The sequence below is a fragment of the Boleophthalmus pectinirostris genome, unplaced genomic scaffold (assembly GCF_026225935.1).
Source record: "Boleophthalmus pectinirostris isolate CB_2022bp ecotype Guang Dong unplaced genomic scaffold, ASM2622593v1 HiC_scaffold_17, whole genome shotgun sequence".
Taxonomy (NCBI): domain Eukaryota; kingdom Metazoa; phylum Chordata; class Actinopteri; order Gobiiformes; family Gobiidae; genus Boleophthalmus; species Boleophthalmus pectinirostris.
In genome coordinates, this window is record NW_026571115.1 from 1,116,001 (window position 1) to 1,136,169 (window position 20,169).

The following is a 20,169-nucleotide window of genomic DNA, read 5'->3' on the forward strand; positions in this document are numbered from 1 at the left end:
TCCATGTCCCAGTCAGTTCCGGTCCTCCTTTTGCTTCCTCCCAGTTTTTCCTATATTCTCTCTCTGTTCATTCAGTCTCTGTCGTACTGGAGTCAGAACATGTAGAGCTTATTTGTTTCAAGGAGAAGACTGAGAAGGAGAAAGACAAGGTTTTTGTCCGTGGTGTTTTGTGAGGCAGTGGCAGCAACGTCCGTAGAAAGGAACATGTGGGTGCCAAGTCGCAGCCAAGAGAAGTGGGACTGATATGTGCTTCACTGCTTCACTGGACTGAATGCGACCTGACCGTTGCCAGTTGAAGTCGCGTGTCAAAAGATCAGATATGTATCGGTTTTGGGAGCAGATAAACAGGAATAATTAAAAATCCACACACTGTTTTAAAGCTCCCAACATGCAATTGATTGGCCCAATGTTTCAGACTCCACGTCCTTCATCAGAAATTTTAAATATAAATCATAAAATATAATCATCTGATTTTGTTGGTCCTGCACCTGCACTTGGCTGATGTGCTGATGCATTCTTTCTTCTTTTAGGAGCACATATCCAAGTGGCCTGGGTCACATTTGAAAAAAAAAAAAAAAAAAGGATCTGGTTCATTAATACAGGTCATATAGGGGAGAAAACATTGGATTGGGTCACTTCAGGCTGCACTCTGAATGCAGCTTAAATGACATGATTGTAGAATAGAACCTGTTTTTACTCTAACTTGTGTATAGAAGAAACATTTACTCACTCAAATTAAAGCGATCAGTTTGCATGGTTTTACCAAGATGAACTTCCTCTTAAAGTAAAGGTTATTATACAGATTTCATACTTGAGGAAGTGACACAGCTTCACATCTCATGTTCATAGAACATGAGTTCTATGAATGAAAACTAAAGTACACTTCACTTGCTGTGCCTCGTTAGATGAAAGAGGAATGTACTGTACATTACACTGAGGAATTACTTGTAACTCAGCTTTAGATTCACAGTTCACTTTAGTCAGATTTTTCAAGGCAGTTGGCAGATTTTTTCAACTAGGGTCTAATTCTGAGATTTTTTCAGTGTAGAGTTCTTCTTTCTATTTGGTGTTCAGAGTAAACATGTGTTAAAGGTAAACACTCACAACAATAACTAAGTGAAGTTTAGTCCTAGTACAGTCTGGGTTCAGTTATGTTACAGTCCTGGTTTAGTCCTGATTTTATTCTGTTTCAGTCCTGGTATAAAACTGATTCAGTCCTGGTTCAGTCCTGGTTCAGTCTTGGTTCAGTCCTGGTTCAGTCCTGGTTCAGTCCTGATGTAGTCTGGGTTTAGTCCTGGTTCAGTCCTGGTTCAGTCTTGGTTCAGTCCTGGTTTAGTCCTGTTTCAGTCCTGGTATAAAACTGATTCAGTCCTGGTTTAGTCCTGGTTCAGTCTTGGTTCAGTCTTGGTTCAGTCCTGGTTTAGTCCTGGTTCAGTCCTGGTTCAGTCTTCGTTCAGTCCTGGTTCAGTCTTGGTTTAGTCCTGGTTCAGTCCTGGTTCAGTCTTGGTTTAGTCCTGGTTCAGTCCTGGTTCAGTCTTGGTTTAGTCCTGGTTCAGTCTTAGTTCAGTCTTGTTTCAGTCCTGGTTCAGTCCTGATGTAGTCTGGGTTTAGTCCTGGTTTAGTCTTGTTTCAGTCCTGGTTTAGTCCTGTTTCAGTCCTGGTTTAATCCTGGTTCAGTCCTGGTCCAGTCCTAGTTCAGTTTCAGCATTCACAAGAAAAACTAAGGTGAGCTGAGTGTCTTGCCCAAGAGCACAACAACAGTACAGAATTCTCCATTAACATTCTAACTCCAGTATGTACATATTTAGTCCTTACACGTATGGAAGCCTCAGAGGGACATATCACATTCTCGCTCTAACACTGGGACAGATCATTTCCCCATCTGGTCTCGGCTCTTGTTTGTGGACGAGAGTCTAGACCCCCCCCTTCCTCCTCCCGTCTGTGACCCCTCTGTTCGGGACATCTCCTGCGGGACAGCTAATTCATTTTATCGTCCGGAGCGCCTCTTATCTCCCCGAAGATGAGAGCGCCCCCTACCCCCCGAGGCGTCCCGGAATACCCCAGACAATACACTGAAATAACTGCTGCTGTTTGATTCCTGGAAGCACTCGTTTTATGATACAGTACGTTTCTTAAGGACTTTTACTATTTGATTTAAGAGATAATACTACAGCAATATGGATCTGATACACATGCCACTGCGTTTTGTTTAAAAATACACTGAAACTGACTTCTTTACTATAAAAATTCTACAGTAGCGTTTTTATCTTTGCTCCACCAAAACAGAACTGATCTAAAATTTAAATATACGTGCAGATTGACGAAAATATAAATAATGTATTTCAAAACTGACTTAAACTCCATAAAAAAAAAAAAAAATACTAAACTTAAAAAAAAAAGTCCTGGTTTAATTCCGGTTTAGTCCTGGTTTAGTCCTGGTTTAGTTCTGGTTTAGTCTTGCTTTACTCCTGGTTTAGTTCTGGTTTAGTTAGTCTTGGTTTAGATAGTTCAGGTTCAGTTGTGGTTTAGTCCTGGTTTAGACCTGGTTTAGTTTTGGTTTATTCCTGGTTTAGTTCTGGTTTAGTTCTGGTTTAGTTCTGGTTTAGTCCTGGTTTAGTTCTGGTTTAGTCTTGCTTTTGTCCTGTTTTAGTCCTGTTTCAGTCCTGGTATAGTCCTGGTTTAGTCCTGGTTCAGTCCTGGTTCAGTCCTGATTTAGTCCTGGTTCAGTCCCGGTTTAGTACTGGTTGAGTCACATTAGACCTCCGTGGTGCACTGTGCCCTGTCACTGGGGGGTTTGGGGTTCTCGTCCTGAAGACAAATAGAATACCCAACACCTTTTTGGCAGAGGAGACCCGGACAGAGCACGTTTTTTTTCTCTGGGGCTGCGCTTTCGATTGGATTTTCGGACTTGTGTTACATCTTAGAAAGCAGAAAGAAGAGAGGAAGGAGAGGGAGAGAGAGAGAAGAGAAGAGAGGGATAGATAAAGAGAAAGAGAGAGAGAGAGAGAGAGAGAGAGGCAGGAAGTACTTACATAGATCTCTGCGCCGTAGAAGCCATCCTGGTAGACAACACTGAAAGCAGAGAAGAGGAGCAGGGTTAGACCAGGGCTGGAGGAGGAAGAGGAGGGGCTGTCCCTGCATGACCCCAGTACAGTTACAAAACACACACACACACCGTAGACCGTTTATATAAATGGACATAGCCAACCCGGGAGCCGCCACGTTCCAAACAGGAAGTGAACATGGGCGTGTTTCCGGCTCCATCAACTCGACGTTTCCAATTGACTTTACATTTAAAAAAAATGTTGAATTGATTGAGGCTTTTGTGCCTTTGTAAATTTTATTATTAGTTTGTACGACCATAAATGAAAATAAATAAATAAAAATAAATAAATCCTTACATTCTTCATTCTCATTTATCTTATTTCTGTTTTTTCGACCATAATACAGTACAAAAAAATAAAATAAAATAAAATTCCTTGCATTCTTCATTCTCATTTTGCTTATTGCTGTTTTTACAACCATGATACAGTCAATTTTATTATCTTTTATTTTTCTATATGTAAATATTTGTTTTTTTTTTTCATCATTGTCCAGCAACCACATCATTTTTTTTTTTTTTGAAACTATGTAATGAACGAATGAACGAATGAATGAATGAATAGGGGTGGGTTAATATAATAAGTTTATTTCTTCTTCCCACTCCTTTTCTAGAAATGTGCTTTTCTGTTGTTTATAATGTATATGTAGTATGTTTAAGGTCCCGTCCACACTAGTTCGTATTCGAGTCATTTTCGTTGTGGATGCAGTGTTCGTTCACACTAATCCGATGGAAAACGGCTCCAGAGACGGAACAATCTGGTGCCGCCAGCTCCCACGAATTCATCTGAGTACAGATCTGATCCGGCACTGTGCGGACACCTGAAAATGCTGATATGCTGATGTAGGTCTATACGCTGCAAAGTAATTCACCGTCAAAACTCTAAGAGGATAGAATATAGGTGAGTTTCATTGTTGACAAAAGCGCGAGTTGCATGCTGGGAATTATTTTGGTTGGCGGCAAGAAACACAAATTCAACATGACGGACGGAGCGAGAAAACACGTAAAGAGTATTGATCCTGGTTATTTATCCACTCTAACGGCAGAGGACCCAAGATGATTTGACCAGAAATTGGTCATAAGCATCGACGGACGCAAAATCACCCTTTTCAACCCCGACAAAAGGTGGACCAAACCAAATTTCTGGTCAGAATCTCCAACTCCCTGGACAAATATTCACTTGGGCGATATCCACAATGACTTGGTGGAAACTCCTGGGCCATTCACAGCAGAAAAGATGAAAACCTCCAAGAGTCTCGATGTGTTGTTGAACTTGTTGGAGTCCATGGTTTGTTAGGATCTTCTACGTTTGCTCTGCGGATGTTTAAAAGCCGTTTAATTCACCGTTAGCTGTTCTTTTCACTCAGAATACGAAAAAGACATTTTCCTTCTTCTGTGCTTCTATTTGTGCATCTGATAATGCAGCAGGAATTTACCATTATCAGGGATAAATACGCGAGGTTACGCACTGTGTTTGACCGCTACCGTGTTTCTTGCCTCCGACCAAAATATTTCCCAGCATGCAACGCGGGCTTTTAATAACAATGACGTCAGCTGAAACTCACATACATGTCCATTTATATATATGGTCTGTGTGTATGACCTGCAGACGTATAATCTCTGAAAAGTTTAACATGAACCATCTTCAACATGACAGAAACACTAGAACAGACTCATCATCAGCAGAACACCCCTCTGTCACAGAAAGAACACTCATATTCCACTGAGTCGTGTCCTTTAGACTGACAGAAGCTGAACCACATCAGCGCACAATAACGAGCTGTTTTTTTTTAGCTCTTAGTTTATGCAAATGAGCCATGCGGTTTTAAGTTTCATTTATGTAGAATGTAAACAAATTTGCTCAAAACTGTGTGGATACAGAAGGCTTGCGGACACAGAAACGACATGTGTGGACGCAGATCGTTTCTGATACAGTGATACGGTAATTCATTTCAGTGTAAATGTAGCATAAGATTATAGCTTCTCTCATGGCACAAACTCAAAAAAAAAAAAGTAAAATAAAATAAAATAAATAATAATAATAATAATAATGATAAATAAATGTCACCCCTCTCTCTGTAAACTGCTGCTGTGAGATTTATCCTTTTGGTATTAAAATGTACATATTAATCTCTCTAAAGCTCTAAACTATCCTGGTGATTTTATTTCACTATTTTATACTTACATAAATTCCTGTTCCTAATGTGGAACTGGCTCCAAATCCACTCCTGTAACTGCAAGCCTCAATGAGCTTCATTTGACTGGAGCTGAACGATGTGGGCAACGTCACACTCACTGAGTACATTTTTTTTATACAGTTTATGACAAACACACAAACACACACACATAAATAAACTTGGATTGCATTTAGTCCCAATATAGTCCAGTTAAGGATTCAGGTTTTGTCCAGTTTTTTTTGTTCAACTCAGTGTACCAGAAAAAAAAAAAAAAAAAAAAAAAAAAAAGGCAAGTTGAAAAGTGTAAAAACATATATGCATTGACTTTTCACAGCCCTATTTTTCTATTTTTTTACATATGAAATTTTAAAATGCATAAGTAAATAGAGGGAGACTCGTATGTAACCGTATGTAAAAAGCTCGAGTCTCGGTCTATAGTGACTTGAGCTGCTGCAGTTTTAATCGCTCTGTACATGGGCTCCATCTGCACCATTTGCAGGTCAAAGGTCACGCCTGAGCTCCAGCACGTCACAAATTATGAATGACACATTAAAGGAAAGAGTCAGACAATCTGCTCCCATTTTCTGCTCGGGTAAAAATATCTACTGTATGTTCTAGATATTCAAAGTACCTCCTCTGTAACATATTCAATGTACTTCTTCTGTACCATGTATTCAAAGTACTTCCTTTGTACTGGTTCCTCTGTCACATATTCAAAATACTTCTTCTGTATCCTGTAAGTACCTTCTCTGTAACATATTCAAAGTACCACCTATGTACCACATATTCAAAGTACCTCCTCTTTAATATATTATATAAGTACAGCTTATGTACTATGTAAGTACTTCCTTTGTAACATATTCAGAGTACTTCCTATGTACCATGTATTGAAAGTACAAACTCTGTAACATATTCAAAGTACTTCCTCTGTATCATGTAAGTACCTCATCTGTAATATGTACTCAAAGTACCTCATCTGTACCATGTACTCTTTCTGTAACATATTCAAAGTACTTCCTCTGTATTTCCTATGTACCACGTATTGAAAATACCTCCTCTGTACCATGTATTTAAAGTACCACCTCTGCACCATGCATTCAAAGTACTTCCTCAGTACCATGTATTCAAAGTACTTCCTCTGCAACATATTCAAAGTACTTCCTCTGTACCATGTATTCACTGTTGATTTTCCAGATTTAATCCAGATGCCCTTCCTGTCACAACAAGTAAGTTAACTATGACCAGAGTTTTTAAAGTACAGGAATCAAACTATTTACTTTTTAGTTCGTAGTTGAATACTTAACCTACTACACCACTGCCAGCCCAGTGACAAATGTAAATATTTGTGTGACTGAAGTGATTGTGAGGTGAGTTGTGTAGTTGTGTGTGTGATTGTTGTGTGGAGCAGGTGGGAGTGTGGTGCTGCTGCTGCTGCTGCTGTACATGGACTCTGCTGCTGGAGTCCATTTGTGGAGCAGAGCTGTTATCTGGATCTAATCCTGGACAAAGTGACTGGCCTCTCCCACGACCACACACTCACTACACACCTGACAACAACACACACACACACACACACCGCACACCGGGGGAAAGAGAGGAGAGAGAAGAGAGGGATGAGAGAGCAGAGGTGGGATAGGACAAGATCTTGTGCTACAAGATATAAAAAACATACATATACAAATATACAAAAAATGATCTTGTGTGATTTTTTCCTCACATTTTTACATTTGGATTGAAAAAAATAGAGTACTGGTGAGTTACATGTTTTGTGTGTGGTCCTTGAAAGCAGAGCTACAATGACAGCAGAAATATTAAATAAAGTAAATAGGCTACAATTATAAACTGCATTGCACAATGTATTGATTATACATTATTATTATTATTATTATACCAAAAAAAAAAAAAAAATATAATATATATATATATATATATATATATATATATATATATATATATATATATATATATATATATATATATATATATATATATATATATATATATATATATAAGATCTATACACCTAGCCTTGCCCCCAGGAGAGCCTGAAATCTGCAGAAATCCTACAGGACACTGATATGATCCCAGGCAGTACAGGGGCTCTTTCTGCAGGAGATCGCAAAGTGACATAGTCTGATAATCCTGTCGTACTACTGTTGTTTTCCTGCCATGTTAGAAGCACAAAAAGGATGTATTGGTATTTAAATAAAAACTGTAAAAATTATTTCTGGGTACCATCTTTCTGTGTAAACACCACAAATTACAACGTGGACACCTGTGGCTTAAAGACAGGTGCGGCCTATATATATATATTTTTTTTCTTTTAAAATTTAGTTGACATATTAGTAGATTCAGGCGCGCTCAACAGAGTCCTGCAGCAGAGTCCATTTTTGAAGACCCACACCCGCCCGTTAACCCGTGATTATATCAAAGTTAAATCCGCACCCGCCCGGACCCGTTAACATTCCACCCATTACCCGCACGTGCCCTTGATAAATCAAGGTCAGTCCATTAGTCCGACAGCCCAACAGTCCAGGGTAAAACCAGGACTAAACCAGGACTAAACCAGGACTAAACCAGGACTGAACCTACGCTGTGTCATTAGTAGATTATAAATATATAGACACCACAAACAGCAGAACCGATCACCAGGACAACACCAGGACTGGACCAGGACTACACCAGTTCTAAACCAGGACTTAACCAGTTCTAAACCAGGGCTAAACCAAGACTTAACTAGGTCTAAACCAGAACTAAACCAGGAGCGCAGCTACAAAGCCAATCCTCCGCTGATGGTTTTATGTAATAAATACACTAAAGGTCCATTGTTCTGGGAAAAGATGGGAAATGGCACTTGTTTCCAGGGCAACAGACGTCCTGAATGCGCGTCGCAGTATTTTTCTCCCGTTCATCGTTCATTTGATTCACCTGTAATCACTGCCCGCACGCGTACCCGCCTGTAAAATTCCAAGCCCGTTTCAGGAACTATTTGTGGGTACCCGACCCGGTGCAAGACTCTGGCACTCAATAGTCCGGAAATTATGTTACTCATACAAAATTAAATGTTCTTAATTTAAATGATTTTAAGTTGCCTAGACATTGCTTTTTGCAGTGTCATCATGTTCAGAGTTCATACTTTTGATTGCTTCTTCTTCTGACTAATCAACTCCAGCATTAGCTCCAAACACACAGGTCCTCTGAGTCCTCTCCTGATCGCTCCGTCTCGTCCTGTGTCCCGGGTTCAGACCTCGCAGGACTTGGATGGTGTCCGCGGGCTGCTCTCTCTCCTCTGCCCACATCAGCAGTTTGAGCAGCAGATCTCCTGATGGCTCCGAGTCTTCACTAAATGAGTTTTCCAGGTTGTAAAACACACGGCGGCCATTTTACTGCACCTACTCCAGAGACTTTAACTACACGAGCTGATGGTGCAGAGGGAGTGGAGACCAGGACACTGCTCACTCTATGCAAATACGTTATATAGTGTGAGGTACTATAGGGTTAGAGTCGTTTAAATCATACCTTTGAGTAGTTTACACAAGTTCAAGTTCATTTAGTTATTAGAATAGATCATATGACTTCAGGGTACTTCTGATCTGGTTTAAAGATGTTTTATCTTTGCACAGAAATGTCTACTTAGATAAAAATCACATGTCTACTGGTTTAAAATAACTTGAATTCAGATCGTTGCTTTTATACATGCTCATGTTCATGTACATATATTTTGGACAAATAAAATCTGTGGGAATAACAGTTAACTTGAAGATAAGAATATTAAAACTAAGCCTAAAATATCTTAAAAGTTGGTGGAGGAAGACTTGATTTTAAAGGACACATGCAAAATGACTTTCAAATTGTAGTTGTAGTTCACAGTTTGCAAATTTCGTTGCATCATAGATAAAACTCCGGACTTCTATAACACAGTTTTTAAGTTCATGAACCAGAAGTGGGGCCAAGTTGGTGTTTTGCAAGTCTCAAGTAAGTCTCAAGTCATGTCCCAAGTCAAAGACAGGCAAGTCCAAGTCAAGTCCAAGTTGTCTGCTATGAGCTTCAAGTCATTTCAAGTCTTTAAACCAAAGTACAAAATATAGCTTTGATTTTTGCAATGTATATGAATTTTAATGATTTTTAAGCTAAACAGTACTTTAAAAAGTCATGGTATATTTGGAGTATTGGAGGATTTATATAAGACTTGTAGAAATACTAATGTTTTGACAAGACCTTATTTCAGCTGATTTATACAGGTTTTGGTGCTGTCTTCCTACCAGTGGAGGCAGAATGACAGCGCCATCTGCTGGACACCGGACCAGACATGTTACAGCAACATCACGTCACCACTCTGAGGAAGAGTGCTAGTGAGCAATCCAAACTGTCAGGTATGAAAACAAACTCTTCTGAAAAACTCGTCTGAAAAAAGAACCTAATGACATAAAATATTGGAAGACCAAATAAACCTCATTGGACTAAGAGCTTAGTGGAAATCATTACGGTCAGAATAGAAAGTCTTCTCAAGTCACTGAGCTTCAAGTCCAAGTCGAGTCCCAAGTCTTGGTCTGTTTTATCACCTCAAGTCTCAAGTCCTAAAAATAGTTACTCAAGTCTGACTCGAGTCCAAGTCATAACTTGCAAGTCCCCACCTCTGCCATAAACCATCGCCAGACTCATCTGGAGGTCAAACTGTGTTCATAAAAAACCTGGCTGCGTCTAAGTGTATTTTCCAAATGCACAATTATTTAAGATACAACATGTGGAAGATGACTCGAAAGGGCAAAAACATGTTTAAAAGGGAATTAAAGCCTCAAAAAAGCATAATGTGTGTTTCTTTTAAGTTAAGTTGGATTTCTAATTGTCAAGAGTAAAACTGACTGCATAAATCTAAAGTATCTAAATAAGTACATTCTGAATTCATCTTATATTTAACTTATGTAGATGATCCATTTCTAGCGTGAGTGAAGAGCGGAGGGAGCTCGAGTCACAATCACTCTATACAAACATCCACTTTCACTGCTTTGGACTTAATGTGTGCTGATGTATTCAGCAGGAGAAGATATAAGAGAAATGGTCTTTTAATCTTTATTTTGTCTCAAAGGGAATGGCAGAGAATGAATGCTAAATGGTCTTTACACAGTATTAAACCTGATATCGCTCTGGCCCTTAAATGACTTTGGAGTGCAAAATTACAACTGTCAATATGGACTACTGTTCTTGAACGTAAAACTTTTGTGTCATTGCTCATAGAATTCAAACACTTTGGATGATAAAAACTCAATAAAAGCAGTAATGATGATTTAAATATGTATATGATAAAAAAAAAATACACATATGTTACGTACGCCGCAGAGTTGGTGTTCATCCCCGAAGTGCTTTAGAACTTCATAACGCACGTCTGTTTGTACCAAAACTACCAAATGAAATGTCTCACCTGTGAATGTGAAAAGCTTTCCACTGTCTGTAAACGTCTCAAATGAGTTCTTTCTGTGTTTTAAATGAAGCTATGGTGATGTCATGGCAATGGCAGCAGAGCAGTGACACGTAAAATCATTAAACTAACAGGAGCAGTGCGTTAAAACTGTAAAAGACACGTTTCCAAGTTGTTCAATGCACTTATATCACAGCTGCAAACTGAAATGTTTCACCTATGAATGTGAAAAGCCTGTTTTCTGTCTGTAAATGTCCAAAATATAAGGTATTTCAGTGTTGATGATGCTAGTTACTACATTATGGAACTACTTTTGCGTTATGCAGTATTGCCACACGGCAGTTAGACATTGGAATTCTCACTGACCATAGAATAACAGGTAGTACTATAATAGTTGTCATACAGCTCAAAATCATTCTTTAGGTGTTATGTAAAGGTTAAATGTTGTCCTGTTTATGTGGTGAGTTTAGTAGAGGTACTTGCTCAAATGAGTATCTACTTTTGATACCATATTTAGTATCATTAGTACCGTATTTTTTGGACTATAACGCGCACCGGATTATAATGTGCAATATCAGTAATGTTCAGTTCTCTTGTCTATTTTCATACATAAGAGACACCGGATTATAAAGCACATTAAGTGAAACAAGCGGACGACATTTGAGAGTGATCCCTTAGCCCAGGCGTCCATGATCCATTGGCAGATCGTGGCGTAATTCGCCCGGTGTTGCCTCCCTGTCTTGGCGAATGTGAATTATGAATGTGAATGTGTTTTTTTTTTTTCTTTTTTTTCCTATGAGCAGGACTCAAATATACACTGAGTAATAATGTGTTTAATGCAGCTTTACGCACATTTGTTTACATTTTACAGAAACTAAACTTAAAACTACATGGCTCATTTGCATAAACTTTAAGCACTGAAAAGAAAAAAAAACAGCTCACTCCTTGTGCACTGAAAGACACGACTCAGTTGAATATGTGTGTTCTTTCTGTGACAGAGGATGTGCTGCTGATGGTGAGTCTATTCTGTGCTTCTATCAGGTTGGAGATGGTTCACGTGAAACTTTTCAGAGATTATTACTCCATGAGGACGTAATGCTCCAACAATCCATCAAGCCACATGATTCATAGTTTACCAGAGTCATACTAAAACATTTTGACAGATTTTTGAGCGCCGTGCACCACATGAAATCGGTTTGATGTCAGTCAGCACAACCATAATTAATATATAAGGCGGATTCGATTATAATGTGCACTGTTGATTTTTGAGAAAATTAAAGGATTTTAAGTGCCCCTTATAATCTGAAAAATACGGTATACAACACTTCCACTTTTGCAACCTTAGGAGTTGAACGTGAGCAGATGATTTCAGTAACTATAGCTGTTCAAATGTTTGTCTAGCAGATCACATTGTTGTCCCTTGTCATGGCTCTTGAAGCATGATTTTTCAGCTTGAAGAAACGTAAAATGTAAAAACGTGTAAAACAAAGTAACCGTATATACTCACGCTCCGTAGGCCGGGATGGGTGGAGGAGGGGGGGCGGTGCGGAAGGTGTTGTAGACAGCCCGTCCCCGGCCTCTCAAATGGGCCCCTCTGTAGGCGACCGTGGCCCCTGTGGCTGGATAGGGAAACCCCGTCACTGCAGGGCAAAAGAAAAACAGCACAAACCTCCATAAGCATCCTTCGCTTGGCTTTGCTTACCTTCTGACAGATTACATTAGACACAGACAGCTCCCTATGACAGAATGCATTATGGGTAAGACAGGGAAACAATAGATTTAATCTTTTCTAGGTGCGCCCCATCGAACAGGAGTCTCTCTCTCTCAGCTCGATGCATAGTGCCAGTCTCAGCACGGAGCCGCCGTCTCTGTACGCATCCACCGCTAAACCTGAGAGAGGCAGCCTTGGGCCACACAGGTAATATAATGCAATACACCACTAGTCTCGCATCAAGGAGTTTGCATAGTTTAAACACAATGGGGGAGCAGGGAGGAGGGAGAGGTATAAGTGAGAGGGGTAGAGAGGTGGAGGACATCGCTATAGCAGAACTAGTCTCGTCCTGGTTTGGTCCATTTGAGCGAAAAAAAGATACATATTTTTCCTAATTTGTACTTCTGTGTGGTAAAATTACTGTAAACTGTAAGTGAGAAGCATATAGGGAATGGTTGTAGACTATTTTAGAACCAGTTAAGTACTGATTGAGTCCATTTGAGACCAAGTTTTAGTCTGGTATTACTGGAAAACGGTTGGACTTAATTTGGAACTAAACGTAGACTAGAACAAGACCAAACCTGTAGTAGCAGCCTTGGAACGCACAGGTAATATAAAGCAGCACCACTAGTCTTGCACTGAGGAGTTTGCATAGTTGAAGCACAATGGGGGAGCAGGGAGGAGGAGGGAGAGTGGTGGAGAGGTGGAGGACATCGCAATAACAGAACTAGTCTAGTCCTGGTTTGGTCCATTTGAGAAAAAAAAAGATACTTATTTTTCTTAATTTGTACTTTTGTGTGGGGAAATTACTGTAAACTGTAAGTGAGAAGGATAGAGGGCATGGCTCTAGACTATTGTAGAACCAGTTTAGTCCATTTGAGACCCGGTTTAAGTCTGGCTTAGTCCTGGTATTACTGGAAAACTGTTGGACTTAATTCGGAACTAAATGTAGAACAAGACCAAACTTGTAGTAGCAGCCTTGGAACGCACAGGTAATATAAAGCAGCACCACTAGTCTCGCATCGAGGAGTTTGCATAGTTTAAACACAACGGGGAAGGCAGTGGTGAGGGAGGGAAGGAGGGGTAGAAGTGAGAGGGGTAGAGAGGTGGAGGACGTCGCTATAGCAGAACTGGTTTAGTCCATTTAAGCGAAAAAGATTATTTTAAAAGTCCAAACTGTAAGTAAGAGGAGCAGAGTGCAGCGCTGTGGACCAGTGGTCACCAACCCATCAATCGTGATCAAAAGGTCTTTGCCATGTCCACCATAGATCTCGAGCTTAAATTCAACAATTTGTGACTGCGAAGTTATAAACCCGTGAGTTTGTGAGTTTGTGAGTGTGATAATAATAGAACTCCTCTCATTACCCCTTGATACACTGTTAATGCTGTTTTGTGTTTTTGCATTTTGCTTGTATTGCAATTGCGCTTTTTTTTCCCTTGCAGTGAGTGTTTTAGTCCCCAGAAAACAGTTAAATTACCAAAACTGTCATTCTGTAATGAGTGTTCCTTGCACAAATAAAGCAATCTGGAACAATAAAAATGATCACTTTTGTTGTTCATGTTGGTAGATTTTGCTCTTTTCTCAGACCAAGCACGTAGATCTTTGGCTAAAAAAGGTTGGTGACCACTGCTGTAGACTAGAGCTGGGTATCATTAAGAAGCTGCCGATACGATACATAGCTCGATACATAGGCCAAGATACGATACATACCTCGATACAAAGGCCACGATACTATACATACCTCGATACAAAGGCCATGATACTATACAGTGAGCTTTCGAGTAGCTTTCAATACTATACATTTCAAATCGATTTGATACGAAATAATGGTTAAATGTTCAATGTGATACTAAAAGTCTCTGTTAAACCACTTCTTGTGCAAAGTTCATATGAAATACAAACATTTTAATAATCAAAACTGTGAAAATTGAGCTTTCCATGAATAAAATCTAATTTAAATTCAAATTCAAATGTCAAATGTGTTGCAAAAATGAGTTACCTTCCACTGAACAAGTAACAAAACTGTAGCTCTGTAACAAAATAGTTTTGTAAAATATACAAAAAAAATACTCTTGGTGATATATCGATACAGCGGCCCACGATATCGATACTGTATCATCACATTAAACAATACGATATATCAATATTTCTAATATTTTTGCACACCCCTACTGTAGAACTGGTTTAGTCCTGATTCAGTCCATTTAAGACCAGGTTTAAGTCTTTTTTAGTCATGGTATTACTGGAAAAAGGTAAAACTTGCACTTTAAACTAAACGTGGACTAGCTCAGGACTAGAACAAGACTAAACCAAGAGTAGCAACCTTGGACCACACAGGTAATATAATGCAATGCACCACTAGTCTCGCATGGAGGAGTTTGCATAGTTTAAACACAATGGGGGAGCAGGGGGGAGAGGAAGCGGGGAGGGATGAGGAGGGAGAGAGGGCATCACTGATTTCGTTTATTTGAGGCCAGGTTTAAGCCCCGTTTTGTTATGACAAGGCTGACTTCGTACTTAAGAGAGGTAGAGACGCAGAGGACATCGCTATAGACTACCAGAATTGGTTTAGTCCTGGTTCAGTCCATGTGAGACCAGGTTTAAATCTGGCTTAGTCTTGGGCAAAATTGACTAAACAGCAAAACTGGATTAAACATGAGCTGTCAACATAACCTGGAAGAAAACATGGACAAAACCAAATATGTTCTAAACTAGGACTAGAACAAGACCAAACCAGGACTACATCTGGACTAAACTGACCTCAAACCAGGACTGACCAGATTGTAAACACTGTAAACACACTACAGCAAAACTGGGACTAAACAAGAACTGTCAACTTAACCCAGGACTAAATTAAATATGGACTAAACCATGGCTAGAACAGGACTAGACTGGAATTAATCCAGTGCCAAACCAGGTCTACATCAGGACTAAACTGGGCTCAAACCAGGACTGATCAAACTGACACGTTCTTTGTACCCCTCCTCCACTAAACCTGGCTCGCAGCAGCAGCAGCAGCAGCAGCAGCAGCCTTGGAGCTCAGCAATAATAGATGCAGCACAACTAGTCTCACATCACAGAGTTTGCATAGTATAAACACAATGGGGGTGCAGGGGCACAGAGGTGGAGGGCATCTGCTGAAATCCATTTGAGATCAGGTTTAAACCAGGTTTTAGTTTCATGATATTAACCGATAGAGTATTTCTTTTTAGTCCTATTATTACTCAATAAGGCTGAACATTTTCCCAGTTGGTATTTTTGTGTGATGGAATTTGACTTTGGACTGACATATGTGCGCTATAACAAATTTGGGACTAAACTTTGACTAGACCAGGGCTAAACAACGGGTAGAGGGCATCGCTGTAGACTAACTGGTGTAGTCCTTAACGTTTGCATTTTCAACATAGTCTGAATTGGTATTTGTACTGTACTTTGAATCTGGGCTTGAATTTGGACTTAACCTGGACTAAACCAGAACCAAACCAAGACGAGATCCCGACTAAACTGAAATGAAATCAAACTGACCAAACTAACACATTCTCTGTACCCATCCTCCACTAAACCTACTGACATACTTCGAATCTGGGCCTGAATTTGGACTTAACCAGGACTAAACCACAGTCAAACCAAGACTAGATCCTGACTAAACTAAAATCAAACCAGACTGACCAAACTTTTGCTCTCTGTTCTCTGTACCCCTCCTCCACTAAACCTGGCTAGAAGCAGCAGCCTTTTAGCTCACAGATAATAGATTCAGTACAACTACTCTCCCATCACATAGTTTGCATTGTTTAAACACAATGTGGGAGCAGGGGTCAGTGACAGGAGAACAAGGCAAGGTGGGAGGTCACTGATTTAGCTGATTTTAGACCAGGTTTAAGCCATGTTTTGGTTTCATGGCATTGAAAAAGGCTAAACATTGTCCAAATTGATACTTAAATGTGATCGAATTTGACTGTGGCATAGAGAGTTAGAGAGCGCTGCTTTAGACTATTTTAAAACAGGTTTAGTCCTGGTTGGCACATAACACATCTAAAAAAACAAAAACAAGTTTAATTCAAATGTATTCAAAAGAAAAGAAAGGGTGATAAAGGGTATATTGTACTGTTCATTTAACAAGTCAAGTTAATTATTAGCACATTTGTATTATATTGTTAAAAGCCTCTATAGTGAGTAGTTCTTTTGAATGAAATTGAAGGTTTAAAGCACACTATGCAACTTTTTTTGGAGATGCCAATGTCACCTAGCCTGATTCATCAGCTGGTTTCACTTTGTAGAAACCGTCTGACCTCGCAGTGTTGGAATTCATCCGCTCAACAGTAGGCAGGTACTTTAAAAAAAAATTAACCATTCACTGCTATTTGGTCATCACGTATGTAATGTAATGTAATGGGGCTAACTGGTATATCAAGCTTTTCCCAAACCCCATAGGAAGAAGGACAATAACGTCTTTCTCCTTGATAAAATTCACCAAACATTCTCTTTGTTCTGGCTTTAAATTCTCGATCTCGGGAATTGTTGAACACTGAATATATGACTCTTCACTGATTGGTTGGTGCCTGAACTTGCACTTCCGGGGTTTTTGCAAACCGTCTAGTGCAGGCATGTCCAAACTACAGCCCAAATTTTTCTTGGCCCTCGGGCTTCCAGGTGATTTGGCCCAAATTACCTTGCATCAATTGAAAATGAACTTTTTACAGCAACTTTTTTTTTTTTTAATCTACTTTGATAAAGCCAATATTGAAGATTTAATGTGTGGTTTTGGGGATTTTAGAGTGAATAAGGACTGATGGCTCATTCCAAAGTGTTAAACATGCATATATTTCAATTTTTCACTGTATTGAGCTCCAGTCTACGGCCCTCGATCGGCCCTCTGCTTCATCTGTGTTTAGAAATGTGATGAAAAAAGTTTGGACACCCCTGGTCTAGTGTATTCTGATTCCTGATCTAGTCGCTGGAGAGAAATCAAATTGAGCGGAGGCAATAGGTTGTGCCAGCCTGGCTAAATGTCACCTGCATGATTCTACAGAAAAAGAAAGTTCAAACCATACTTCAGAACTTCTCGATGGAGACTGGTGCTACAATCTGGAATATTATATAAAAAATCCAGCTTTTTTCTTCTAGTGAGTTACCTTTACAAAAAGAAAATGCCAAAGAGTTTCTAATTTTCGTGGTCACCCATTTGAGATTGGGTTTAGTCTTGGTATCATTTCAAAAGACTAAAGTGACAATGGATTGACATTTCTTTGAATTCAAAGTTGAAAACTGCAAAAACGGCAAACACAAAACTGGGACTAAACATGAACTGTCATCTTAATGAGGAACTAAACCAGGACTCAAACTAAAAATGGACTTAAGCACAACAAGAGCAGGACTAGATCGGAACTAAACCAGGACTGGAACAGCACCAAACCAGGTCTACATCAGCACACCTCCTCCACTAAACCTGGCCAGCATCAGCAGCCTTGGAGCTCATGGGTAATAGATGCAGCGCCACTAGTCTCACATCACGGAGTTCGCATAGTTTAAACACAATGGGGGAACGGGGGGAGGGGGGCGGACATGAGCGAGCGGCGTCGAGAGGTAGAGGGCACCGCTACAGACAAACGCGAGGTCAAGGTTGTTGAACACCGCGCCGCCATGTTGGAACTGCCCCACGGGGACGGGGGAGCAGATGGGCAGAGCAGCCAAGGCTCGCGACCTCGCCGTGACCCCCCTCTCCAAGCCCACCGGGGAGGGCGTCGGCCAATCACGGCACGGCGTTCGTCCCGGGCTGATGGGTAACAGGGAGGGAGAGTCTGACCTAAGCAGAAATGCAGAGGTGTGGGTGGATGGTGGAGGGCGCTACGGTGACCCTTGGGTGCCGGCGGAGTCTCTGATGTTTCACTGACATTGTTGTACAGGGACTGGCCTCGCAAAGGACGACACACAACAAACAAGAGGGGAATAAAAGGCATGTTTTCTCATTCAAAGAGAGAGTAAACATCACACAGGGAGAGGTGCTGCTGACAGGGCTGTTTCGGATTGGCCTTATCCAGCGGTGCCACAATGACAACGCAGCCGTGTCTATAGCAACCAGATAGGTTTTCAGGATTTTTAAGGACATGTTTCTGAATAAACTAATAAAAACTTGTAAGAATTAAAATGTATAAATATATAAATGTGTGTTAACATTAAGAATTAAGGGGAAGGGGTAAATTTAAAACAAAATCAGTGAGAAGCACCAGGAAAAGCATGTGTGTATCTGTGTGAGGTCAGTCTATGGAATGGGTTGGGAGAAAACCTGAAGCAGTGCCCAAATATTCACAGCTTTAAAAGGAATTATAAAGAATTTTAGCTTTCATGGTGTTAGGGTGAGTGACAGCACTGGGTGATCTTAAAAAAAAAAAAAAAAAAAAAGTATATATATATATATATATATATATATATATATATATATATATATATATATATATATATATATATATATATATAAACAGTTTTTGGGTTAAAATTATATTTAGTATGCATAATATGTCATTTATTTTGCTATATGTAAATATTTGTTAAGTTCCGTGATCAATGTACAGAAGCAACCACATCATTTCTGAAACTCTGTCATGAACAGGGTGGGTTCATAGAAGTTTTTCTTCTTCGCACTCCTTTTCGAGAAATGTGCTTTTCTGTTGTTTACAATGTATATGTAGTATGTTTATGATTATTGTTTCTCTCTTGGCACAAACTCAAAATAAAAACGAATCAATCAATCAAACGTAATAATACAGCAGTAAAATATTTAAAATTGAAACACTATGGTATAAAAGATTTTTATGAGTTTGATAGATCTATTTGCACAACTTTGTTAGAAATGTTGCATAAAACACTTCTGAAAAACAAAAGAAAAAAAAAGAAAAAAAAAACAAACTTTAATTCAAACATATTTAGAAGTCTTTGGCAAAAGGGTGCTAGATGAGTACCTTGTGCTGTTCCTTTTCACAAGTCTTAATTATCAGCACATTTGTGTTATATTGTTAAAAGCCTCTACAGTGAGTCGCTCTTTTTTAATAGACATGATAAATTGAAGGATTAAACTTGATAAACAGAAAGATTACAGCACACTGTGTAACTTCTTTTTTCTCTATGACTCCATGGAAAATCAAAGTTACAAGCAAACTTCAGAACGTCTTGATAGAGATAGGCGCTATACTCTGGAATATTACATAGAAAGGAACAACATTTCCATGGAAACCAGGAGGAAAAGTCACTTTCTAACCCAGGCGTCTCGAACCTTTTTCTTCCCGTGAGCTCTTTTACAAAAAGAAAATGCCAAAGAGCTCCTCATTTTAGTGGTCACATGAAATTGAGCATAGGAAAACCTCTGATGGGAACTGATAAAACATAAAGCTTTATCCATTTATTAGTGCGCAAAGTTAGTCAAAATAACACATTTACAATCGTATTTCATCAAATTTGAATCATTTCAGCAGAATATGTATCATTCAGAAATCTTTTAAAAAGCTATTTAGAGCGAAGCATTACTAGCCTAAGATTGTTGTTTCTGTCTTGGCACAAACTCGAAAAAAATAAAATAAAAAATAAATAAATAAATGTCCCTCTCTCTGTAACTGCTGCTGTAAGATTTGTCATTTTGGTATTAAAATGTTCATATTAATCTGCTCAAAATTATCCTGGTGATTTTATTTCGCTATTTTGTACGTAAATAAATTCCTGACTCCAAATTCGCTCCTGTAACAGCAAGCCTCAATGGGCTTCATTTGACTGGAG

The 20,169-nt window shown here is 39.4% G+C and overlaps 1 protein-coding gene across 1 annotated transcript in view; it reads right to left on the reverse strand.

Annotated features, from left to right (window-relative positions):
- The window catches only part of LOC110161044 (RNA binding fox-1 homolog 3), a 180,500-nt gene that overhangs the window by 52,560 nt on the left and 107,771 nt on the right, over positions 1 to 20,169 (reverse strand). Inside the window, 2 exon segments of the mRNA XM_055152615.1 lie at positions 3,033 to 3,072; positions 12,201 to 12,333. Coding sequence (XP_055008590.1) covers positions 3,033 to 3,072; positions 12,201 to 12,333 — 173 coding nt within the window.